The 25,947-nt window shown below is 47.9% G+C and overlaps 1 protein-coding gene across 1 annotated transcript in view; it reads left to right on the top strand.

Annotated features, from left to right (window-relative positions):
• Positions 1 to 25,947, top strand: part of POLE (DNA polymerase epsilon, catalytic subunit) — a 57,301-nt gene that overhangs the window by 17,088 nt on the left and 14,266 nt on the right. Inside the window, exons 17-40 of the mRNA XM_049769272.1 lie at positions 3,545 to 3,673; positions 3,757 to 3,859; positions 3,937 to 4,083; positions 5,111 to 5,256; positions 6,776 to 6,924; positions 7,770 to 7,862; positions 8,100 to 8,244; positions 10,444 to 10,601; positions 11,318 to 11,513; positions 12,084 to 12,298; positions 14,902 to 15,004; positions 15,927 to 16,007; positions 16,121 to 16,243; positions 19,178 to 19,375; positions 19,561 to 19,770; positions 19,987 to 20,130; positions 22,100 to 22,240; positions 22,431 to 22,584; positions 22,668 to 22,774; positions 23,000 to 23,176; positions 23,262 to 23,485; positions 23,643 to 23,863; positions 24,050 to 24,254; positions 25,115 to 25,288. Coding sequence (XP_049625229.1) covers positions 3,545 to 3,673; positions 3,757 to 3,859; positions 3,937 to 4,083; positions 5,111 to 5,256; positions 6,776 to 6,924; positions 7,770 to 7,862; positions 8,100 to 8,244; positions 10,444 to 10,601; positions 11,318 to 11,513; positions 12,084 to 12,298; positions 14,902 to 15,004; positions 15,927 to 16,007; positions 16,121 to 16,243; positions 19,178 to 19,375; positions 19,561 to 19,770; positions 19,987 to 20,130; positions 22,100 to 22,240; positions 22,431 to 22,584; positions 22,668 to 22,774; positions 23,000 to 23,176; positions 23,262 to 23,485; positions 23,643 to 23,863; positions 24,050 to 24,254; positions 25,115 to 25,288 — 3,743 coding nt within the window. The remainder of the gene's footprint in view (positions 1 to 3,544; positions 3,674 to 3,756; positions 3,860 to 3,936; positions 4,084 to 5,110; positions 5,257 to 6,775; positions 6,925 to 7,769; positions 7,863 to 8,099; positions 8,245 to 10,443; positions 10,602 to 11,317; positions 11,514 to 12,083; positions 12,299 to 14,901; positions 15,005 to 15,926; positions 16,008 to 16,120; positions 16,244 to 19,177; positions 19,376 to 19,560; positions 19,771 to 19,986; positions 20,131 to 22,099; positions 22,241 to 22,430; positions 22,585 to 22,667; positions 22,775 to 22,999; positions 23,177 to 23,261; positions 23,486 to 23,642; positions 23,864 to 24,049; positions 24,255 to 25,114; positions 25,289 to 25,947) is intronic.

Raw genomic sequence — 25,947 nt, 5'->3', positions numbered from 1 at the left:
ATATCCTGCTGTGTACTGATGCTTGGGCACCCTACACTGTTACTGTTATTGCTGCTTCTAAGGTGGACATGGTGCATACACTTTACTTGTGATGCTCACACATTCTTTTTGTGCATTTGGATTTTTGTGCCACATTGAGTGGTGCTCAAAACTTACCAGTGGCTCTGTGGTCAGGGATCATTTCTTGTTTAATTTTTTTTTTTTTTTGGGGGGGCGCATTTGAGTCACACCCGGCACCACTCAGGATTTCCTCCTGGCTCTGTGCTCAGAAATTGCTCCTGGCTGGTTTGGGGGACCATATAGGGTGCCGGAAGTCCAACCACCGTCCATCCCAGGTCAGCTTCGTGCAAGGCAAACGCCCTACCGCTGTGCTGTCTCTCTGGCCCCAAGGGATCATTCCTGATGAACTATGGAACCATAGAAAGTGCTGAGATCTGGGCTGGAGTGATAGCATGGAGGTAAGGTGTTTGCCTTTCATGCAGAAGGATGTGGTTCAAATCCCGACATCCCATATGGTCCCCTGTGCCTGCCAGGGGCAATTTCTTAGTGTGGAGCTGGGAGTAACCCCTGAGCGCTGCTGGGTATGACCCAAAAACCAAAAACCAAAAAAAAAAAAGAAAGAAAGAAAGTACTGAGATCTTGGTTGTGTGCAAGAGAGGTACCTTAACCACTGTCCTCTCTCAGACTCACTCATTTTGGCGGAGCACACAGTGTTGCTGAGGGCTTACTTCTGGCTCTTGGCTCAGGAGACCATATGGGGTACCAAGGATTAAACCCAGTTCAGATGCATGGAAGGAAAAGGCTCTACATGCTGTACTGTGTCTCCAGTCCCTATTTTATTTTATTTTATTTTATTTTATTTATTTATTTATTTATTTATTTTTGTGGTTTTTTGGGTCACACCCGGCAGTGCTCAGGGGTTATTCCTGGCTCCAGGCTCAGAAATTGCTCCTGGCAGGCACAGGGGACCATATGGGGCGCCGGGATTCGAACCGATGACCTCCTGCATGAAAGGCAAACGCCTTACCTCCATGCTATCTCTCCGACCCCCCAGTCCCTATTTTATTAGTTGAGTTGGTCAGTGAGGATCACTCTTATTTGTTGTCTTGCTGATACAGAGGTGGCTGTGATGTGTTCAGAAATAGTTGCTCTGGGGCCATATGTGTAACCAGGTGTGGCACAAAGGAAAATATTATCTAATTGCTTGCCGAGAATCTTGGTAAACACAGAACTAAAGGACTTTTTTGTTGTTAGCTTTTTGTTTTGGGGCCACACCTGGCAGCGCTCCAGAAGCCCATGTCCAATGCAAGCATCAACTTTGGGTTGGTATCATGCAAATTAAATGCCCTACCCAGTACTATCGCAATAGCCCCATTAAAGAACTCTGTTGACCATGGGGCCGGTGAGATGGCATGAAGGCGGGTGTTTGCCTTGCATGCAGAAGGCATCCCATATGGTCCCCTGAGCCTGCCAGGAGCGATTTCTGAGCAGAAAGCCAGGAGTAACCCCTAAGCGCCGCTGGTTTGCCCAAAAACAAAAAAAGAAAAAAAAGAACTCTGTAGACCAGTTTATGTAAGACAGTCAATATATTAAATTATCTAAGCAGTGTTATTGCATTAACTCCTAGACATAGTAATTATTGAATTTTGCTTGCATATTGTATAAAATAAACTAATTGAATGAGTTCATTCCTAATGGTTTGACTTATTAGTATTGTTTTAGGAGAGTGAATAAAAATACATTACTGTCTGAAGTAAATTTAACTATTATCCTTAGTTCCATAACTTTTGGGTGTTTTTAGTTGTTGTTTGTTTGTTTCTGCCACACCTGGTGGCAGTCAGAGGTTAATCCTGACTGTACTCAGGAGTTACTCCTGGTGGACTTGGGACCAGATGGTCCTAAGCTGGGGATGCTGGGGATTGAACCTAGCTCAGCTGCATGCAATTGAAACATCCTGCCAACTGTACTATTTTTCCAGCCCTGACTTTTTGAGTTTTTAGGATTTTTTTTTTTTTTTTTTGTGAAGGGGAATAGGAGATCTGGAGTCATTACTATACCCAGCAGCCAAGGACCTGCTGCATATAAGATAAGCACCTTAACCTCTTACTATCTCTCTAGCCCCCTAGAGCCGTAGTCTTGTTTGTTTCCTTTTGTTGTTGTTGTTTTTTATTTTGGGGGCCAAACCCAGCAGTGCTCAGGGGTTACTCCTGGATCTCTGCTCAGAAATCATTTCTGGGGGGCCAGAGAGATAGCATGGAGGTAAGGCATTTGCCTTGCATGCAGAAGGTCGTTGGTTCAAATCCTGGCATCCCATATGGTCCCCTGAGCCTGCCAGGAGCGATTTCTGAGCATAGAGCCAGGAGTAAACCCTGAGCGCTGCCAGGTGTGACACAAAAAAACAAAAAAAAGAAAAAAAGAAATTGCTCCTGGCTGGCATGGGGACCATATGGGATGCTAGGATTCGAGCCACCATTGGTCCAGGGTCAGCCGCTTGCAACGCAAACGCCCTACCACTGACTGTGCTATCTCTCCGGCCCCTTGTTTGTTTCCATTTATATTGGTTTTCTTTCTTTTTCTTTCTTGTTTTGGATTTTGGGCCACACCTGGTGACGCTCAGGGGTTACTCCTGGCCATGCGCTCAGAAATCCCTCTTGGCATGGGGCCGGAGTGATGGCACGGAGCAGTAATGTGTCTCCTTGTCAACGCTAGCCTAGGACGGACCAAGGTTCGATCCCCCGGTGTTCCATATGGTCCCCCAAGCCAGGAGCAATTTCTGAGCACATAGCCAGGAGTAACCCCTGAGAGTCACTGGGTGTGACCCCCCCAAAAAAAAAAGTCACTCCTGGCTTGGGGGACCTTATGGGATGCTGGGGGTTCGAACCATGGTCCATCCTAGGCTAGCGCGAGCAAGTCAGATGCCTTACCCTTTATGCCACTGCTCCAGCCCTATTTTGGTTTTCTTGACGTTGTTTGTTTTGTTTTGAGGCTGGTATTCTCCTGGTATATAACTGATAGGCTGATATATACCTGATATTCTCAGGGACTACATCTGGCTCTAATCTATCACTCCTTGTGGTCCTTCATTCCTGGTGGTCTTCGGGATTGAACCCAGATATGGATTTAAATCGACCACATATCTTACACATTGTACTTTAAGTACAGCCTACTTTCTTTTGTTTGTTTTTGTTATTGTCCACACCTATTGGTGTTCTTTTACTTCTGGCTGTATACTCGGGAATTACTGTTGGTGGGTTTTGGGGGACCATCTGAGATACCAGGGATCAAATCTGGACCAGCGTCAGGCAAGGCAAATGCCCTACCTTCTGTACTGTCACTCCAGCCTCATTGACCCACTGTTTTACCATCATTTCCCAATCTCAGAAGTTCTGGGGTGGAGGCTGTTTTCTCATTAAGGCTGTCTACTGTCATGTACTCCATTGCCTGTGGCTAGCAGTCATTGTCTAGGCCTGATATGCTTCTTCACTGGATACCCTTCAAAGTTTAATCCTGGTCCCTAGCATCCACTTTTGTCCTTTCTCTACAGGTGTGTGATGAGATTAAGGCTAAACTCACCTCCTTGAAAGATATTCCTAATCGAATTGAGTGTCCTCTCATATACCACTTGGATGTGGGAGCTATGTACCCCAACATCATTCTTACCAACCGCCTACAGGTGAGTCAGAATAGCATCCCTGAATGGATTGTTCTGCTGACCCCTGATGCGTGCCCCTCACCACACTCCTCTTCCGCCTGTAGCCCTCTGCCATGGTGGACGAGGCTACCTGTGCTGCCTGTGACTTCAATAAGCCTGGAGCGAACTGCCAGCGAAAGATGGCCTGGCAGTGGAGAGGAGAGTTCAGTGAGTGCCACCTGGGGTGGGGCTGCTCTGCAAAAAGCAGAACAGTCTGTCATGCACTCCTCTATGTCCTCTCCTAGTGCCAGCCAGTCGCAGTGAGTACCATCGGATCCAGCACCAGTTAGAATCAGAGAAGTTCCCTCCCCTGATCCCAGAGGGCCCAACCCGTGCCTTTCATGAGCTATCTCGTGAGGAGCAGGCTAAATATGAGAAGAAGAGACTGGCAGGTAAGAAGCCGGGTAGATCATAGCTCTGCACACATCCTTTCCTGGGCATACCTGGGCTGTGCGACTGCTGTCTAGTTGAGCCAGAATGAATCCCTATGAGCACATTCTTCCCATATCTCCCTTTCCTTTTTTCTTGGTCACTGAGGGTTCAGATGCCAACTCTCCCATTTTGTAGTTGACCTTCCCCTGTTACAAAAACTGCAGCTCAAAGAATCGGAACAATGGGGGCCGGAGAGATAGCATGGAGGTAAGGCGCTTGCCTTTCATGCAGGAGGTTATTGGTTCAAATCCCGGCATCCCATATGGTCCCCCATGTCTGCCAGGAGCAATTTCTGAGCCTGGAGCCAGGAATAACCCCTGAACACTGCAGGGTGTGACCCAAAAACCACACACACAAAAAAAGAAAGAACAGGAACAATGGTACAGTGGGAAGGATGCTTGCCTTGCACGTGGCTGACCTGGATTTGTTCCCTAGCATCCATAAGGTCCTCTGAGTACCACTGAGAGAGGACACCCCCCCCCCCCCAAATAACAGCTCATTTTTCTTTTCTTTTTTTTTTTTTTTTTCTTTTTGGATCACACCCGGCAACGCTCAGGGGTTACTCCTGGCTCTACACTCAGAAATCGCTCCTGGCAGGCTCAGGGGACCATATGAGATGCCGGGATTCGGATGCCAGTCCTGCAGGCAAGGCAAATGCATTACCTCCATGCTATCTCTCCGGCCCCATGCTCATCTTTTTTTTGTGTGTGTGGTTTTTGGGTCACACTTGGCAGTGCTCAGGGGTTATTCCTGGCTCCAGGCTCAGAAATTGCTCCTGGCAGGTACGGGGGACCATATGGGACACCAGGATTCCAACCGATGACCTGCATGAAAAAAAAAAAAACGCCTTACCTCCATGCTATCTCTCCTGCCCCCCCATGCTCATCTTATGACACTTTTGTTTCATGTGCTAAAATAGAAGATAGTATTTGTAGATTTGAGTTGTATTTGTGGTGTTGACTCACTGTTACCTCCACTCTACTTCAGATTACTGCCGTAAGGCCTACAAGAAGATCCATGTGACCAAGGTCGAAGAGCGCCTCACCACTATCTGCCAGCGGGAGAACTCTTTCTATGTGGACACGGTGCGTGCCTTCCGGGACCGGCGCTACGAATTCAAAGGCCTCCACAAGGTGAGTCAGGCCTTTGTGAAACAGGTGGAAACTACCTTGTTTCTGAGACAAGAATTCTTGCTTGCTTGGCTCTTTCTAGACAATTATGGCTCCTTCCATGAGCATATGCTGATTTTGGCCTGTGAGTTGGCACATGTTTAGACAATAAATGTGATTATTTTATTTGTTTTTTGTTTTTGTTTTTTGGATCACACCCAGCAGCGCTCAAGTGTTACTCCTGGCTCTATGCTCAGAAATTGCTTCTGGCAGTCTCGGGGGACCATATGGGATGCTGGGATTTGAACCACCGTCGTTCTATCTCTCCAGCTCCTAAATGTGATTATTTTAAAAATAAAGGAGTTGGGGCCAGAGCATAGCACAGCATTAGGTCGTTTCCCTTGCACGAAGCCAATCCCAGATGGATCCCAGTTCAATTCCTGGCATCCTATATGGTCCCCTGAGCCTGTCAGGAGCTAATTCTGAGCTCAGCGCCAGGAGTAGCACCTGAATGCCACCAGCTGTGATCCAAACCCTCCCGCACCAAAAAATAACTAAAGGATTTGAGGGCTTGATGCTTTTTTGGTTTTGTTTTCTTTTTGTTTTTGTTTAGTTTTTGGGTCACCCCCAGCAGCGCTCAGGGGTTACTCCTGGCTCTAGGCTCAGAAATTGCCCTGGCAGGCACGGGGAACCATATGGGATGCCGGGATTCGAACCACCATCCTTCTGCATGTAAGGCAAATAAATGCCTTACCTCCATGCTATCTCTCCAGCCCCTAGGGGGCCTGATGCTTTACATTTACTCTGACTTGGGGGCAGGGCCCCCCAAACCTACTGGTGCTCAAGGTTTATTTCTGGCAGAAGTTGAGGAATATGTCCTGGGGATTGAACCAGGGTTGGTATCCACTATACTATCACTTCAGAAACCTGATTTTTTTTTTGTGGTTTGTTTGTTGTATGTCTTTGTTTTTAGTTCACATCCAAAGATACCCAGGGGTCACCTATTTTTTTTTTTTTTTTTTTTTTGTGGTTTTTGGGTCACACCCGGCAGTGCTCAGGGATTATTCCTGGCTCCAGGCTCAGAAATTGCTCCTGGCAGGCACGGGGGACCATATGGGGCGCCGGGATTCGAACCGATGACCTCCTGCATGAAAGGCAAATGCCTTACCTCCATGCTATCTCTCCGGCCCCGGGGTCACCTATTTTTGTTCATTGGCTTTTGTTTTTATTTTGGAGGGAGTTTGTTGTTGCTTTTAGATTGGGGTTTACACATGACAATCTTCAAGGGTTATTCCTGGCTCTGCACTCATGAATCACTCCTAGCAGTATTCAAGGGACTATATGGGATACGGGGATTGAATCTAGGTTGGCAGTATACAAGGCAAGTGCCCTCCCCACTATACTATCTCTCTATCCCTAGTTACCTATTTTTGATGTAATTATTTAGAACAGGGGCTCAGGATAGCAAATTATTTAAACCTGTGCATTGACCTCAACTGTGAAGCAGACGAATCTACATAATACACGTTGATGCGGTTTGCAGGTATGGAAGAAGAAACTCTCTGCAGCGGTAGAGGGAGGCGATGCGGCAGAGGTGAAGCGCTGCAAAAACATGGAGATCTTGTATGACTCGCTGCAGCTAGCACATAAGTGCATCCTCAACTCTTTCTACGGTTATGTCATGCGCAAAGGGTGAGGCTTGGGCACCAGGGACCTGGAGTGGGACTTTGGAGTGACCCCAGGAGCAAGACAGGTGCCTGTAGACTCTCTTAGGACTGGAGAGCCAGAGTAGGGTGGGAGGCTGAACAACCAGGCTCACTGACTTAGAGGATCGGGGCCATCAAGAGGAATTGGCCACAAAGTCTGTTCCTCTGAATGCCATGGACTAGCGTCAGATTTGGTGGTTTCCTTATTTAGTGACTTATTACCTAGGAGATGTGAATCAGTCAGGGCTCTTATTTGCTAAGCAATAATATGACAAAAGATGAGCTGGAAAGCTAGCTGTTTGAACAACAGATAGAAGTGAAAGTCTGGCAGTGTTTGGGTGCCACTAGACTTATACCAGTGGTGATGGCAGGGAGCATGTGGTACCAAGGATGGAAACCAGGATCTTAGATGTGTGCTCTCCCATTTGATCCACATTCTTGGCCCTGTTCCATTTTAGTAGCAGGGCATGGAGCAGGTTATGAGGGACCTAGTTCCCAGGTTGGAGGAGATGATAGAAACACTTGATAGGTTGAGAAACTAGGTGCGTCTGTGATTATATTTTCCCCAAAGGTTTGGAGTACAGAGAAGACATGAAGTGGTTGCTGGTCTTAGTAATCTTTCTGAGGTTGTAAGCTACAGCCCTCCAAAACTGCTAAGATGATCTCTGAAATAGGAGCAGGGAAGTCTTCAAGACAGACAGTTAAATTCTATCTCAGTGCTCCTGCTCTGTCACCCTTCTCCCCAATCTCCATTTCTTCTAATGTTCTCTGGAGGAGCCTTGGGCAGCCCTGTTCATCCCCCCGCCCACAGACTGTGACTGTCCTTCCCAGGGCCCGCTGGTACTCGATGGAGATGGCGGGCATTGTCTGCTTCACAGGAGCCAACATCATCACCCAGGCCCGAGAGCTGATCGAGCAGATTGGGTAAGCTTTATATATGGTCAGTGGTTGGTGTGAGTTTGGCATGATGGCTCGCCCAGTGAGGAATGGAGGGAGAGCCAGGAGTGGGGAGAAATAGCTGGTAAAGATGAAGTCAGAAATTAATGACAGTTTTGTGGGTTCAGGGTTGAGGTGGGCTTTGACTGTCAGGACAGAACTCTGGGTTTTTGCTCCATGCAGACACCAGTACAGAGTTCATGGGTTTCTTTTCTGTTTCTGAAGGAGGCCCTTGGAGCTGGACACAGATGGTATATGGTGCGTACTGCCCAACAGTTTCCCTGAGAACTTCGTTATCAAGACTACCAACGTGAAAAAGCCAAAGGTGACCATCTCCTACCCTGGAGCCATGTTGAACATCATGGTCAAGGTAAGCCTACAGCCTTCATGGGGGGTAGTATTGCTGCTCGAAGGGATTCATGGAGTTGTAGAATTAGTTCTCATATCCACACTGGTGTACTCACCTTTCTAACTATAGACAACTCTGCATCCTCTTCCTCCTCCCTCCCTCCCTCCCTCCCTCCCTCCCTCCCTCCCTCCCTCCCTCCCTCCCTCCCTCCCTCCCTCCCTCCCTCCCTCCTTCCTTCCTTCCTTCCTTCCTTCCTTCCTTCCTTCCTTCCTTCCTTCCTTCCTTCCTTCCTTCCTTCCTTCTTTCCTTCCTTCCTTCCTTCCTTCCTACCTACCTACACTCAGTAGGGCTCAGGGTTTATTCCTGGCTTTTTGCTGAGAAATTATTTCTGACAGGCTTGGGGGACCATATGGATGTGGGGGATCAAACCCGGGTTGGCCATGTGCAAGGTAAATGCCCTATCTGCTATGCTATTGCTCCAGTACCTGCATCCACTTTTAGATGAGTAAAAAGCCTATTTCTGTCCTTAGTGTGTTTGTTTACTCCTTTGTATAAAATATTTAAGATAAAATATATATTATAAAGTAATTTAAAATAGTTTAGATTGTGGCAGGGCACTGTTTGTATGCAGTTGCTTTTTATGTTATTTGGGGGTGGCTGGAGTGCTGGATAGGGAGAACATATGGCAGTGCTCAGGGATACTCCTACCCAAATACTCAGGGATCATACCCAAAGGTACTTGGTACAGCACAGTGTCATAAATTGAACGTGGGCCTCTAACATGTGAAAAATGAGCTCTAGCCCTTTGATCCTTTTTCTATCCCAGTACAGTTGTTTCTGTCTGCAGTCTTTTTTTTTTTCCTTTGGGCCACACCCGGCAATGCTCAGGGTTACTCCTGGCTGTCTGCTCAGAAATAGCTCTTGGCAGGCACGGGGGACCATATGGGACACCGGGATTCGAACCAACCACCTTTGGTCGTGGATCGGCTGTTTGCAAGGCAAATGCCGCTATGCTATCTCTCCTGGCCCTCTGTCTGCAGTCTTACCATGACCCATCAAACAGGATTTGCCATGTGATTCCAGTCAGTCAGTCCATTCTGTGCAGCCTTATGGCAGGTTGAGTTTCTTATTTTTTAAACTTTATTGATTGATTGGTTGGTTGGTTGGTTTTTGGGTCACACCTGGCGTCGTACAGGGATTACTCCTGGCTCTGCACTCAGAAATTGCCCTGAGCAGGCTGGGGCCCATATGGGATGCCGGGAATCGAACTAGGTCCCTCCCAGGTCAGCCACATGCCAGGCTAACTAAGCCTTATTGTTGTGCCATTCCCCCACTCTTTTTTTTTTTTTTTTTTTTTTGGTTTTTGGATTTTGGGTCACATCGCTGGCGGTGGTGTCGCTCAGTGGTTACTCTGGGATCTGCAATCAGAAATCGCCCCTTGCAAGCTCAGGGAATCATATGAGATGCCAGGAATGAACCACCGTCTCCTAGGTTGGCCATGTGCAAGGCAAACACCTTACCACTGTGCTATCTCTCTGACCCCTGGCAGGTTCAGTTTCACACTTAGAGAGTAGAGCTTATTTGTCCCTGACTACAGTTACTTTTGGCATCACCAGGCATTCTGCTGAATGCTTTTTACTTGCTTATAGTAAAAATTACTCTTTATGAGTGTAGTTGTGTGGTGGGTTCTGACATGTTTGCCACTGTTAAACAGAAGAGTTCTGGCCATCCAGTTTATTTTTTATTTATTTATTTATTTATTTATTTTGGTTTTTGGGTCACACCCGGCAGCACTCAGGGGTTACTCCTGGCTCCATGCTCAGAAATAGCTCCTGGCAGGCACGGGGGACCATATGGGACACCGGGATTCGAACCAACCACCTTTGGTCCTGGATCGGCTGCTTGCAAGGCAAACACCGCTGTGCTATCTCTCCGGGCCCTGGCCATCCAGTTTAAAGTCCTGCTGTTTGATAAACACCTCTTATGTCCAGACCCTTACTGCCCATGTGTGTTCTTTGTGCTATAACTTTTTCTTCTAAATGGAAGATGTAACTCTCAGGTTTAACAGAATGCTCTTTGGTTCCTCTGTATTGGATATGTCAGAACTCAATCCACTTTCTCATATAAAGTGGCATTCAAATACAGAAGAGCCCCTGTTGGCCGACCTGTCAAAGGCAGGTGCTTGATTCAGCAGTGTCACTTCACTCCCTTGCTTTGCAGGAAGGCTTCACCAACCATCAGTACCAGGAATTGACAGAGCCTTTCTCACTCACCTATATCACTCGCTCAGAGAACAGCATCTTTTTTGAGGTTGACGGACCCTATCTTGCCATGATTCTTCCAGCTTCCAAGGAAGAAGGCAAGAAACTGAAAAAGAGGTAGGAATTCACAGTCATCTAGGAAATGATCCAGGAGCTAGGAGGGAAAAGACCTCGGTTCATTATTTATTTATTTATTTGTTTGTTTGTTTGTTTGTTTGTTTATTTGTGGTTTTTGGGTCATATCTGGCAGTGCTCAGGGGTTACTCCTGGCTCCACGCTCAGAAATTGCTCCTGGCAGGCACGGTGGACCATATGGGATGTCTGGATTTGAACCAATGACCTGCTGCATGAAAGGCAAACGCCTTACCTCCATGCTATCTCTCTGGCCCCTCGGGTTTTTTTTTTTTGTTTGTTTGTTTGTTTTGGCATTTTGTTCAGTTTGGAAATTTGTCAACACTGTTGCTTGTATGTCTGTTCAACACTTGTCAGATTGTGGTTCACCAAGCACCTCATGTTTAAGTTTTAAGTCACACTCTAGGGGCTGGAGAGATAGCATGGAGGTAAGGCATTTGCCTTTATTGCAGAAGGACGGTGGTTCGAATCCCAGCATCCCATATGGTCCCCGTTGCCTGCCAGGGCCGATTTCTGAGCATAGAGCCAGGAGTAACCCCTGAACCCTGTAGGGTATGACCCAAAAACAAACAAACAAAAAAAGTCAGACTCTAGTTTAGACCTGTGTTTGCCTGAGGCAAGGTGGTTGGAAAAAAGGGAAGCTGAAAGACTTCTGGGAGCAGCCAGTCCTGGCTTTCCACTGTTTCCTTTTCTGTGTCTAGGTATGCTGTATTCAATGAAGATGGTTCCCTGGCAGAGCTGAAGGGCTTTGAGGTTAAACGCCGTGGGGAGCTGCAGCTAATTAAAATCTTCCAATCCTCAGTCTTTGAGGCTTTTTTGAAGGGTAGCACCCTGGAAGAGGTGTATGGCTCTGTAGCCAAGGTAGCTGATTACTGGCTGGACGTGCTCTATAGTAAGGTAAGGCCACGCTGCAAGACGGCATGTGATAAATTGAGCACCAGTTCTGCTGAACTGGCTTTATGGTGCCAGTGCCTTTCAGTGCCCCCTTGTTTCTGTACCCAGGGACAGACTTCATGAAGGAAACATAGGAAAGGAAGAGAAAGTTTACCAACAATCACTTCAAGTTCTTTTTGTTTTGTTTTTATTTGGGACCACGCCCAACAGGGCTTAGGGCTTACTCTTGGCTCTGTGCTGAGGAATCACTCCTGGCAGAGCTCAGAGGGAATGACTGGGTCAGTGGGGATGGGTTCAGGTCAGCCACAGTGCAAGGCAAGTGCCCTACTTGCTGTCTTATCTCTACAGTTCTGGTAAATGTTTTCTAATAGTTTTTTGTACACCTTGAAATAAAAACTATGATTTTGGATTTTCAGTATTGCTCTATATTAGAATGAATGAGGATTTTTAGGATTCCTGGTGATGATCATGTTGTGCTCATCAAATCAAACCAGAGAAATGGGATTCTATAAAATTCCCTCTACGAGGTGGGTGCCACTTTACCTGTAGTGACGATTCCACTGTTGTCTCTAGGCAGCCAATATGCCTGATTCTGAACTGTTTGAGCTCATCTCTGAGAACCGCTCTATGTCTCGGAAGCTGGAAGACTACGGGGAGCAGAAGTCCACATCCATCAGCACAGCCAAGAGACTGGCTGAGTTTCTGGGAGATCAGATGGTGAAGGATGCGGGACTGAGCTGCCGCTACATCATTTCCCGGAAGCCTGAAGGGTCTCCAGTTACTGAGAGGTGAGGGTTTAGGGTTAAAGAAGGGATTCCTTAATAATAGCATTTAATAACTGACATCCTGGCCAGAGAGAGAGAATTGGAGTTAAAGAGGGCCAGACACAGTACAGTAGGTAGGGCACTTGCCTGTGACACAGGTACAGTAGGTGTGGCACTTGCCTAAAACATAACAGACCCAGGTTTATCCCCAGCACCACACCCTGAGCCCTACTGGGAGTGATCCCCTAGCACAGAGCTAGTAGTAACCCTTGAATGCCACCAGGTGTGGCCACAAAAAAAAATGAAAAAAAAAAAGATAAAGTATGGGAGCTAAGGGGACTAGGATCTTGCTTTAGAAGCAGCTAATCTCTGGCATTACATGATTCCTGAGCACAGAGCCAAGAGTAACCTCCACCTACCACAGCTGTGTTCAAAAGCTGAAGGGGTATGGAAGGCAGAGAGTGCAGAGGTTAAAGTACTTGCTTGGCCTGCTACTGAACCCAAGATCAATCTCCAGCACCATAATGTTTCCTGAGGACAAAGTAAACCCAGAATATTGCCAGGTATGGGCCCCCAAAATTGCATATCTGTAATGGAAGGCCCATTCCCCTGTAGGAAGGTGAAATTACTTATGAGATCAGAATTGGGAGAGGGAGTTACTGGCTTGGAACCCTTGGTTGACCTAGCACCACATTGTCTTCTAAGAATGCCCAGGTGTGACAATTGTCAACCCCCAGCAATGCACACTGGTTATCCTCCTGCAAAAAATGATAATCAGGGACCGTAGAGATAGCACAGTGGTAGGGCATTTTCCTTGCAAGCAACAGACCCAGGACCAACAGCATCCCATACGGTCCCCCGAGCCTGCCAGGAGCAATCTCTGAGCACAGAGCCAGGAGTAACCCCTGGCAACTGCCGGGTGTGGCCCCAAAACCAAAAATAAATAAATATATAAAATGATAGAGTCAGACATGGACTAGGAGATAAAGGACAAGGGTATGCCTGGCATGCCTCTAGTGCAATCCCAAGCATCACATGCTCCTAAATTCTGCTCAAGGATGATCCCTGGTGGAGCTGGTGATAGTAAGCAGGTAGGGCATTTACCTTGCATGTGGCCAACTCAGATTCCATCCCTGGCATCCTATATGCTCCCCAGAGCCTTTCAGGAGTAACTTCAGAGCACAGAGCTAGGATTAACCCCTGAGCACCACTGGGTGTGGTTCAAAAACAAAAAACAAAAGAATGGCAATGCTAGGGATTAAACTGGGATAGGCCAGATGCAAGGCAAAGTATTGACAGTTTGTATAGAGTAAAGACAGATTAGGAGTTAGTCTCTGAAAAAGAGGTTCCCAAACCTATTTGATCTATTCCCCCATTTCAGAATGAATACAGAATTTCCCTCTGGAAATTCATCTCCTTTTATGTTAACAAACTAGGGGCTTGAGAGATATTACAGTGGGGAAGACTTTTGCCTTGCACACAGATGACCTAGTCTCGATCCTGGCATCCCATGTGGTCCCTGAACACTGTCAGGAGTAATTCTTTTTTTTGTTTTTGTTTTTGTTTTTTGTTTTTGGGTCACATCTGGCAGCGCTCAGGGCTTACTCCTGGCTCCATGCTCAGAAAGCGCTCCTGGCAGGCTCAGGGGACTATATGGGATGCCGGGGTTTAAACTACTGTTCTGCATGCGCAAGGCAAACTCCTTACCTTCATGCTATCTCTCCGGCCCCTGTCAGGAGTAATTTTTTTTGTTTTTTGTTTTTTTTGGGCCACACCCGGCGTTGCTCAGGGGTTCCTCCTGGCTGTCTGCTCAGAAATAGCTCCTGGCAGGCACGGGGGACCATATGGGACACCGGGATTTGAACCAACCACCTTTGGCCCTGGATTGGCTGCTTGCAAGGCAAACACCACTGTGCTATCTCTCCGAGCCCAGGAGTAATTCTTTTTTTTTTGTTTTGTTTTTGTTTTTTTTTCGGGCCACACCCATTTGGTGCTCAGGGGTTATTCCTGGCTAAGTGCTCAGAAATTGCCCCTGGCTTGGGGGGACCATATGGGACACCGGGGGATCGAACCGTGGTCCTGATCCTTGGCTAGCACTTGCAAGGCAGACACCTTACCTCTAGCGCCACCTCGCCGGCCCCAGGAGTAATTCTTTTTTTTTTTTTTTTTTTTTTTTTGGGTCACACCCGGCAGTGCTCAGGGGTTATTCCTGGCTGTCTGCTCAGAAATAGCTCCTGGCAGGCACGGGGGATTATATGGGACACCGGGATTCAAACCAACCACCTTTGGTCCTGCATCGGCTGCTTGCAAGGCAAACGCCGATGTGCTATCTCTCAGGGCCCAGGAGTAATTCTTAAGTACGGATCCAGAAGTAAACTTTGAGCACCACTGGTATGGCCCAAAAATTAAATATGTTAACAGATTAAACACCCCAAATTATACATATGGCTACTGTTGACTCCTCTAGCCCCCATTGTTCCCTTTTCTTTGGAGCATGAGAATATTACCACAACTATGGGAAAACTGCTCTAAGACCTTCCTCATTTCTGAGAATGTCTGTAACTTGTTGAGCACTGTAGCTAGTAGGAAAAGTGTTGCCTTTGTGAGCCTTGTGTCCTTCTCTCCAGGGCCATCCCACTAGCCATTTTCCAGGCAGAACCGACAGTGAGGAAGCACTTTCTCCGGAAATGGCTTAAGAGTTCTTCCCTTCAAGATTTTGACATTCGAACAGTGAGTGATGGTTTTTTTTACTCTCAGAAGTTTAATGGGATGCTAGACAGCAAGGAATATCTATAATCTTTACTTTTGACTTCTTCTTTCTGAAACATAGAAACCGAAGTCTTAGAGACACTGCAGGGCAAAACTTAAAAACAAAATATAAAGCTAGAGATGTAGCACTGTGGTAGAGTACATGCTTTGCATCTATAAGGCCTGTAGCTCAATACTTGGCACGAGAGAAAGGAAAAGCCAAAAGTAGGAGAAGCTTGATTGCTTTTTAACATGATTAAGGCTCAGTGTCTGCCTTAAGTCTTATCCTGGCTTTATCACCTTCTCACTCTGTCCTAGGGATTGATTTCAGCTCTCACTTGTTACTTCATCTGTGATATTGGTGTCTTTCTTTTTTTTTTTTTTTTTTTTTTGTTGTTGTTTTTGGGCCACACCCTGTGATGCTCAGGGGTTACTTCTGGCTATGCGCTCAGAAGTTGCTCCTGGCTTCTTGGGGGACCATATGGGACACCGGGGGATCGAACCGCGGTCCGTCCTAGGCTAGCGCAGGCAAGGCAGGCACCTTACCTCCAGCGCCACCGCCCGGCCCCATATTGGTGTCTTTCATCTTAGGATTTCTTTTTTTTTTTTTTTTTTTTTGGTTTTTGGGTCACACCTGGCAGTGCTCAGGGGTTATTCCTGGCTCCAGGCTCAGAAATTGCTCCTGGCAGGCACAGGGGACCATATGGGGCGCCGGGATTCGAACCGATGACCTCCTGCATGAAAGGCAAACGCCTTACCTCCATGCTATCTCTCCGGCCCCTCATCTTAGGATTTCTAAGAAGAGTAGATGAGGCAAATTTAGTGCATCCTCAGTATGAGGCAAGTTGGGCAACTGATCTGCTACTCACAGTTTTTCTAATCTCCCTGTTTCCTGCACATGCAGATTCTGGACTGGGATTACTACATTGAGCGGCTGGGAAGTGCCATTCAGAAGATTATCACCATCCCTGCGGCACTGCAGCAGGTGAAGTCAGGAAAACTAATGGAAACAAGCTCATTTTGTTCTCAAAAGCTACAGAGACCTGGGCATGGCTCGAACCGGCAGTCAGTTGACTGATTGGTATTACCTTCTTGTAGGTGAAGAATCCTGTGCCCCGTGTCAAACACCCTGACTGGCTACACAAGAAACTATTGGAGAAGAATGACATTTATAAGCAGAAGAAAATCAGTGAGCTCTTTGTCCTTGAAGGCACGAGACAGGTAATGGGTTTGGCCAGTGATCGGAGGGATGGTATCAAGACTCCATAGTTTCCTGGGGACACAGAGCTCCACTACCCATGAGACTGTCTATATGTGTGGGTGCTTTCATTCACAAGTCCAGAATTTTTTTATTTTTCTTCTAAAACTGTACACCTTGAGGCTAGAGCAGTGGTGCAAGTGGTAGTGTGTTTGCCTTGCATGCACAAACCTAGGACAGACTGCGGTTCCATCTCACGGCATCCCATATGGTCCCCCAAGCCAGGAGCAATTTCTTTTTTTCTGTTTTTTTTTTTTTTCTTTCTGTTTTTGGGTTACACCTGGACCAAGGAGTGTAACTCAGGGGTTACTCCTGGCTCTACGCTCAGAAATCGCTCCTGAGGGGCCGGAGAGATAGAATGGAGGTAAGGCGTTTGCCTTTCATGCAGAAGGTCATTGGTTCGAATCCCGGCATCCCATATGGTCCCCTGAGCCTGCTAGGAGCGATTTCTGAGCGTGAAGCCAGGAGTCACCCTTGAGTGCTGCCAGGTACTCAAAAAAAAAAACAAAAAAAAGGAAAAGAAATCAAGGGGTCAGCGAGGTGGCGCTAGAGGTAAGGTGTCTGCCTTGCAAGAACTAGCCAAGGAAAGGACCGCGGTTCGATCCCCCCGGTGTCCCATATGGTCCCCCCAAGCCAGGGGCAATTTCTGAGCACTTAGCCAGGAGTAACCCCTGAGCATCAAACGGGTGTGGCCCAAAAAACCAAAAAAAAAAAGAAAGAAAGAAATCGCTCCTGAGGGGCCAGAGAGATAGCATGGAGGTAGGGCATTTGCTTCACATGCAGAAGGACAGTGGTTCGAATCCCAGCATCCCATATGGTCCCCCAAGCTGTCCAGGGGCAATTTCTGAGCACAGAGCCAGGAGTAACCCCTGCATGCTGCTGGGTGTGACCCAAAAACCAAAATTAAATCGCTCAGGGGACCATATAGGGTGCCAGGGTTCGAACCATCCTCCTTCTGCATGCAAGGCAAACGCCTTACCTCCATGCTCCGGCCCCACTGTTTGATAATCTTATACATAAAGTACACTGAACCCAGCTGGTTCATCTGACTAGGGGTCTCCTTTAGGCTTTGGTGAGATCTAACCAGATGGTGGTCTCATCTACTGGTGAATGGGAATGCTTCATCTGCACATATCCAGTGGCGAGACTATTGATGGGGCTAACCACCTGACATATCGCTGGTCCCTATACTTCACAACTTTCTGTTCATCTTTAGTTGGATATTTGGGTTGTTTTCCTATTTTTTTTTTATTTTTTTTCCTATTTTTTTTTTAAATAATGCCTTTATTTAAGCACTGTAGCATGAAATAATTAAGGATGGGGCTGGATGGCGATGGATGGAGGCCTTTGTGCTTAGGCCCCAGCCACGTGGCTTCATCCCCCATGCAGCCGGCGAGTCCCAGGCCCAGGTGAAATGCGAAATCACTCACTCACAGGCAGGCTTCAGGAAGAATCATCTTTATTTAGGCCCTAGCCACCACGTGTGTGTGGCCTATCTCATAACCTTTTAAGCATTCGGCCATTCTTAGCCCTGCATCTTATAATTCAGTCATCTTCCTCCGAGAGCCCAGCAGGGCCAAAAGGCAAAAGCCTTTAATCCCCTGGCTTCCGGGTTTATCTACCTATTCCAAGACCCCTCCCAGGAATGGGCCGGGTCTTGGAAGTAAGGTCACACCTATTATCCGGTTCCCAAGACCCCTCCCAGAAATGGGTGGGTCTCAGATAGGTATCCTACAAGCACCATGATTACAAACATGTTTGTAGTTGGGTTTCAGTCATAAAAAATAACCCCCTTTACCAAGTGCAACATTCCTACCACCAATGCCCCCTATCTCCCTTGTTTCCCTATTCTTTTATTTTTGGGGGGTTTGGTTCACACTCGGCAGTGCTCAGGGTTTACTCCTGGCTCTATCCTCAGAAATAGCTCCTGGCAGGCTCGTGGGACCATATAGGATGCCGGGATTTGAACCACCTTTTTTGCAAGGCAAACACCCTACCTCCATGCTATCTCCCCGGCCCCTTGTTTCCCTATTCTGACTGTACTTAGTGGAAAGTACATGCTTTTACTTCTTTCTCTTTTTTGTTTTTGTTTGTTTGTTTGTTTTTTGGGCCACACCCAGCAGCACTCAGGGGTTACTCCTGCCTCTGCGCTCAGAAGTTGCTCCTAGCAGGCTCCGGGGACCATATGGGATGCCTGGAATTGAACCCGGGTCCTGGGTTGGCTCCATGCAAGGCAAAAGTCTTACCACTGTGCTATCTCTCTGGCCCCACACTTCTTCTTATGGAAAGTCCTGGAGCAAGCATGAAAAAACTTATACATTCACTATAAACTGGTACTTAAATGGTCTTTCCTGTTTGATCTCTTCACTGTAAAAGTTTAAAAATTGTTCCAGGGCCAGAGCGATAGCAAAATAATTGGGTGTTTACCTTACATGTGGCCAATCCAGGACAGACCCAGGTTTGATTTCCCGGCATTTTATATGGTCCCCAGAGCCTGCCAGGAGCAACTTCTGAGCGAAGAGCCAGGAGTAACCCCTGAGCGATACTGGGTATGACCCAAAAATAAAAACCAAAAATAGAAATTGTTCCAGAGTCAAAAAAAAATTTTATGTATAGGTAGGTATTCCCTTAAGATGCACTTCTGGGGGCCGGGCGGTGGCACTGGAGGTAAGGTGCCTGCCTTGCCTGCGCTAGCCTTGGACGAACCTCGGTTCGATCCCCCGGTGTCCCATATGGTCCCCCAAGCCAGGAGTGACTTCTGAGTGCATAGCTAGGAGTTACCCCTGAGTGTCACCGGGTGTGACTCAAAAAAAACAAACAAACAAAAAAAAAGATGCACTTCTGGAAACTGAATTTTTTAGTGATATCCTATATTCTAAGTGTTGGAGCCTTTGCAGGTGGGCGCCACCCGGGCTGTGGAAGGTCCCCCCGATATAGAGGACATGGGCCAAGTAAAGTCGCCCTACCCAGCAGTTCCCATTTCTACGAAGAGGAAGCGTGTCCTGTGGGAGAGCCAGGAAGAGTCACAAGACCTGGAACTGACAGTGCCCTGGCAAGAAATCTTGGGGCAGCCCCCCACTCTTGGGACGACCCAGGTAAGAAGTTACAGAGCTTCAAGGTGCCCCCTGGAAAGAGGGTAGAAGGATGTCAGGCCCAAAGTGGTGCTCCCGGCACTTGGAAACGATGGTTTGGGTGCTGTGGAGGGACACCTGTATTCCCAATGGTTCATAACCTTTAGACTGTGTGTGTCTTTTCTACCCACTCATCTCACCTGTCCCAGGAAGAATGGTTAGTCTGGCTCCGGTTTCACAAGAAGAAGTGGCAGCTGCAGACCCGACAGCGCCTGGCTCGAAAGAAGAGGCAGCGTCTGGAGACATCAGAGGACTGCCCTCGGTCTGGAGTCTTGAGAGATGGCCCATCCACAGGACTGGGGGGCTTCTTGCGAAGAACCGCCCGCAGCATTCTGGACCTTCCTTGGCAGATTGTGCAGGTAGGTACACTTGGGGAGTGGGAGAGAGGGATGCACTGGGGACATGTGTCCACAGCATGGTCATTCAGAGGGGTGTTGCAGATTCCTTACCCTGGAAACATTGGGCTCTGGGGTAGAGGACAGACCCTTCCTTCCCTTGGTGCTCTGTGCTTAGCTCTGGTACAGACTCTGTGTAACAGGTTGATAGCCAATGTGTGTAGTGTTTTTCCTTTTCAGATCAGCGAAACCAGTCAGGCCGGCTTGTTCAGACTCTGGGCTCTTATCGGCAGTGACCTCTATTGTATCAAGCTGAACATACCCCGTGTGTTCTATGTGAACCAGCGAGTGGCTAAAGCCGAGGAGGGTCCATCATACCGAAAGGTACAGAAAAGCACCAGATGTCGCTGTCACATGATCACCTGTTTGCCCAGCCTCTGAGGTTGTCTGTGTATCCATAGAGAGACATAGAAATGGGGTTGCAGGGCCTGGAGAGATAGCACAGCGGCGTTTGCCTTGCAAGCAGCCAACCCAGGACCTAATGTGGTTTGTTCAAATCCCGGTGTCCCATATGGTCCCCCGTGCCTGCCAGGAGCTATTTCTGAGCAGACAGCCAGGAGTAACCCCTGAGCACCGCCGGGAGTGGCCCAAAAACCAAAAAAAAAAAAAAAAAGAAAGAAAAGAAATGGGGTTGCAGATACCAGAACCTCATGAGCTTTTGACCTTGAGCTGCAACCTCTATCTCTAAGAGAAGCTTCTTGGGATGCTGTCTGAATTAGGGATGGGACCAAAGAGAAAGTATCCATAGAGGTTATCTTGACAAAGGTGCATTGACAGTGACTTGAATTCTGGCACCACAAGGGTGCCTTGCAAGCAGCCAACCCAGGACCTAATGTGGTTTGTTCAAATCCCGGGGTCCCATATGGTCCCCTGTGCCTGCCAGGAGCTATTTCTGAGCAGATAGCCAGGAATAACCCCTGAGCACTGCTGGGTATGGCCCAAAAAACAAAAACAAAAAAAATTCTGGCACCACATAAGGTCCTCCCAACACTGCCAGATATGACCCTACGCAGCAACTGGTGTGGCCACCAAAAAAATTAAAAAAAATAGAATTAGTTGGAAGTATGATAGAAGTGATAATGCCTGAGCACAGCCAGGTATGGCCCTCACCTTCACCCCCTCCCCAAAAAAGTAAGAGTTTGTTTGCTTTCTGAAGGTCTGGAAAGTTTTGTTTTGTGGGGAATACTAGAAATTAATTCCAAGGACTCACACATGGAGGGCAAGTGCTTTACAACTGCATTTATTCCTGACGCCCAATTTTCTTGATGGTCTGTGTTGACTAATTATAAAATATATCTTCCTACGTTAGGGGATGAGGCCTTTCTCAGTCTCGGCCTGTAGCCCCTTCTGGTGGTAGGTCTGAAAGTTGCAGGGTAACAGCAGAGAAATGATCCACAGGCAGTCAGCTGAAGTTTCAGGAAATATCCAGCTTTATTTCTCTCCTAACCACCATGTGCATTTCTCTACATGACTTCTAAGCTTTTTTAAGCAGCTGCCCTTCATTCTTCCTCTGCATCTGGCTTCCCTCCTTTCCCCAGGCAACACTTTAATTACCAACCGAAGACCTCTCCCAGCTTTGGGTGGGTCTGACCATCCAGATATTAGCATGTGGAATTAGGGGAGAGTGGTAACCGTCTGTACAGAGCTTTTTTTTTTTTAGTTCAGAGAGAAAGTTTAAGAGGATTTGCTCCATGTATGTTGGCACCAGGAGAACCTGGGATCACTTTAAATAAAGCACAAACCACCCAAGTGAACAGCTACTAGGCTTCCACAACAGCTGTTGTCTCGTCTGAGCCTAGACAAGGACGTGGGTTCAGGAAGCCCCGACTCTGTTTCCACATCCTCCCAGCACACAGACTATACCCATCCTTTTCCCTCCCTCAAGAAAACCTGCCTGCAGACTTTCTTCCAGACTTTTGCCCTGTTAGGCCCATTAGGGCCTGCACGCAACAGTCCCCCTAACTGAGCAGGAGTCACAAGACTGTTCCCTGGGTCAGCAGCAACAGCATCTGGGAGCACAGGCCAGTTCTCAATCAGGGCAGCCTTAAAAAAGGCATTTACAGGCCTAAGAGAGAGAATACAGAGGTAAAGCACTTGACTTATCTAATCTTCAGCACTCCATAGAGTCCCCTGAGCATTACCAGGAGTGATAATAAAAAGAAAAATAAATACATAAGGCACAAACGTGTGTCAGAGAGAGCTGAAGAAAGTGTGTATTAGAGAGAATCACATGACTTCTTTACTTAGTTGTTAAACATCTTGTTTAATGAGTTCTGCACTGTTTTGTCATCAGGTCAATCGAGTCCTTCCTCGCTCTAACATGGTCTACAATCTCTATGAGTACTCAGTACCAGAGGACATGTACCAGGAGCATATTAATGAAATCAATACCGAGTTGTCTGCCCCAGACATTGAGGGCGTGTATGAGACTCAGGTACGGAATGTCTCCCAAGTTGGAAGGTGTCAGTCCAGCTGGAGGGCAGGGAATCCCTGGTGTGAATGGATTCACAATAGACCCTGTCACTCTGCCCAGCACTAAGTTCAACAGTGAGCTGAGCAAAGGTGAACTAGAGTGGTGGGCAACACCAGGCCTCCCTGCCAGTCACTTGTTGCCCTTCTTCCAGGTGCCGCTATTATTCCGGGCCCTGGTGCAGTTGGGTTGTCTGTGTGTGGTTAATAAACAGCTGGCAAAGCACCTTTCAGGTCGGGAAGCAGAAACATTCACTCTAGAGCATCTGGAAATGCGTACTTTGGCCCAGTTCAGTTACCTGGAACCAGGTACGACATGCTAGCCAACCTGCTCATCCCTGCCTGTCCCTGCCTCCTGCAATGTGGGAGGTGACATTTTTTTTCTCTTTCAGGGAGCATCCGCCACATCTACCTGTACCACCACACACAGGGTCACAAGGCACTCTTCGGCATCTTTGTTCCCTCGCAGCGTAGAGCATCTGTGTTTGTGCTGGATACTGTGAGTTCCTGAGCCAAGGCTGTGGATGATCTGGGGTGATCACTGATCTGGGGTGGGTCTGGAAAGGAACTAGTACAGGGCAGAAAGATGCCTGTGCACATCCCCTTCCCATGGCTGAATCCTCCGCCCACAAATACCCATCACTTTTGGGTTAGACATGGAATCCTGCTACCACCTGCTCCTAGTATTCCTACCTCTTCCGCTGACTCAGGCCTGATTGTCCAGGTGAGAAGCAACCAGATGCCCAGCCTCAGTACCCTGTACTCTACCGAGCACAGCCTTCTGTTGGACAAGGTGGGCCCTGAGCTGCTGCCCCCACCAAAACACACTTTTGAGGTTCGTGCTGAAACGGACTTAAAGACCATCTGCAGAGCCATCCAGCGCTTTCTGCTGGCCTATAAGGTATGTGTGGATGGGCCTATTCTGCCCAGGAGCCCTCTCCCAAGCTAACCCACCAGGCATCCTCTCCTCTTCCCTCTCGTGCCAGGAGGAGCGCCGTGGACCCACACTCATTGCTGTTCAATCCAACTGGGAGCTAAAGAGACTTAGTGGAGAGATTCCAGTCCTGGAAGAGTTCCCCCTGGTACCTCTCCGAGTGACTGATAACATCAATTATGGAGTCCTGGACTGGCAGCGCCATGGGGCACGACGCATGATTCGCCATTACCTCAACCTGGACACCTGTCTATCACAGGCCTTTGAGATGAGCAGGTAGCAATACAGAGGGAGTTTTAGGGGGCCTCACTGTTGTCTGCCTTGTTGCTTCTCAGCAGTAGGTTGGTCTTTCCCATTGCTGTGCCTCAAACATGATTGGCCTTGTGCTTTTCTGAACTCACCTCTGCCCTGGCTGACCCCATGTCTTATGCAGGTACTTCCACATTCCCATTGGGAATCTGCCCGAGGACATCTCCACCTTTGGCTCCGACCTGTTCTTTGCTCGCCACCTCCAGCGTCACAACCACCTGCTCTGGCTTTCCCACACCTTGCGCCCTGACCTGGGCGGGAAGGAAGCTGATGACAACCGTCTTCTCATGGAGTTTGATGGCCAGGCCACTGTGGAGATTAATAGTTCCGGCTGTTACTCCACGGGTATGTTGACACCTGAGCCCATAGCTGCTTCTGTGCTGCCCTTTGTCACCATTCTACAGTGTCAGGAAATGTTGTGATGGATGTGGGGGTGCACATGGGCTCTACAGCCACCCTGGCTGTGGTGAGCTTTCTGGGGCAGGGTCTCTGGAATCAGGCCTAGAACCTGAGGCTGGTGTCTCTGTACAGTGTGTGTGGAGCTGGATATACAGAACCTGGCTGTCAACACCATCTTGCAATCTCATCATGTCAACGACATGGAAGGAGCCAGTAGCATGGGCGTCAGCTTCGATGTGATCCCGCAGGCCTCCCTGGAAGACATGATCACAGGCAACCAGGCCAGCAGTGGCCCAGCAAGCTATGATGAGACAGCACTTTGCTCCAGTACATTTCGGTGGGTGCCGCACAAGCATCTTCCAAGTATCACTGGTTCTTTTTTTTTTTTTTTTTGGTTTTTGGGCCACACCCGTTGACGCTCAGGGGTTACTCCTGGCTATGCGCTCAGAAGTTGCTCCTGGCTTGGGGGACCATATGGGACGCCAGGGGATCGAACTGTGGTCCGTCTAAGGCTAGCGCAGGCAAGGCAGGCACCTTACCTCTTGCGCCACCGCGGCCCCATATCACTGGTTCTTTTGCTCTCTCTTCAGGTTGGGCCATTGAGTTTGAGGTCTAGAAGTAATGTCAGTAATTCTCATCCTTTGCTCTTATTGTGAGGAACTAGGAGCCATGACAGCGTTACTGTAACTATTCTGCTTAGTGACCCCAGGAATCTGTAGAAAGGCTCCCTGAGTCTTCCACTTTGTGTGAATGACAACTTGACCGTAAAAATGCTGCAACAATCCTAATCAGGCTATATTACGACATAAAGCACCTAAGCTTATTATAGCTCCTGGAATGCAAGGAATGGTTCAGCCCTATATAGACATTGGGAATGAGCATAGAATATGTGAGGTGATAACACTGCAGAGAGGGAAATGGTCAGTTGTAACAGAAGGAAGTCTCGTTTCGTTATTCCCAAAAACTGTTTCAGCGTCACTCGACACCATCTCAGAAGAGAACTATGGAACTTGGAGACTAGGCAGAGAAGTGGCTACAGCCAGGAGATTGGCAGGATCAGGACCAGACATGTGCAGTACCAACATGGCCAGGGACAGTATGGGTAGAGGAGTAGGTGCCCAGTCCTGAGAGTGATGGCAGCAGACTGCAGAAGGTAGGAATGTTGACTTGGGGTTCTGTAGCTGTCTCTTCTTCCAGGATCCTGAAGAGCATGGTGGTGGGCTGGGTGAAGGAGATCATGCAGTACCACAATGTGTACGCAGACAACCAGGTGATGCATTTCTACCGCTGGCTGCGCTCCCCATGCTCATTGCTGCATGACCCTGCACTGCATCGCACACTCCACAGTATGATGAAGAAACTCTTCCTACAGTGAGTGTTGCTTCTACGCCACTGGCCCTTGAACCCTCCAAGGAGTTGCTCTTCTGGGCTCATGGTCCAGAGCCATCAGTGGTGTGGCAGGGAAAGCTGATGTCATTGCTCTGTGCGCTGTTCATGCTGTCCCTCCCAGTAGATCTTAGCTCTGGGTGGACAAACAGTATGAATTAATGTATTCTTTATTACAACTATTCCTAGGACTTAGCTACTACAAATACCTCATTAACTGATGGCACAAGGTCTGGGTGTAAACCTGTTGTGCCCTCTGGGAGCAGCACTGCAGCAGGTCTCATGCTAGGCTTCAAATTAGGAGAAAAGAAATAAACCTTTGGGCCGGAGAGATAGCATGGAGGTAAGGCGTTTGCCTTTCATGCAGAAGGTCATCGGTTCAAATCCCGGCGTCCCATATGGTCCCCCGAGCCTGCCAGGAGCGATTTCTGAGCATGAAGCCAGGAGTAACCCCTGAGCGCTGCCGGGTGTGACCCAAAAAATAAAAATAAAAAAAATAAATAAACCTTTAAGGTTATGTGGTTGAATGTGAATGTCCACCGCCACTGTGTCAGAAAGAAAACTATTCAGTATAGATTTTTTTTTTTTGGTTTTTGGTTTTTGGGTTACACCCAGCAGCACTCAGGGGTTACTCCTGGCTCTAC

This window comes from Suncus etruscus, chromosome 2, assembly GCF_024139225.1.
Source record: "Suncus etruscus isolate mSunEtr1 chromosome 2, mSunEtr1.pri.cur, whole genome shotgun sequence".
Taxonomy (NCBI): Eukaryota; Metazoa; Chordata; class Mammalia; order Eulipotyphla; family Soricidae; genus Suncus; species Suncus etruscus.
This window is presented reverse-complemented; position numbering and strand designations above follow the sequence as displayed.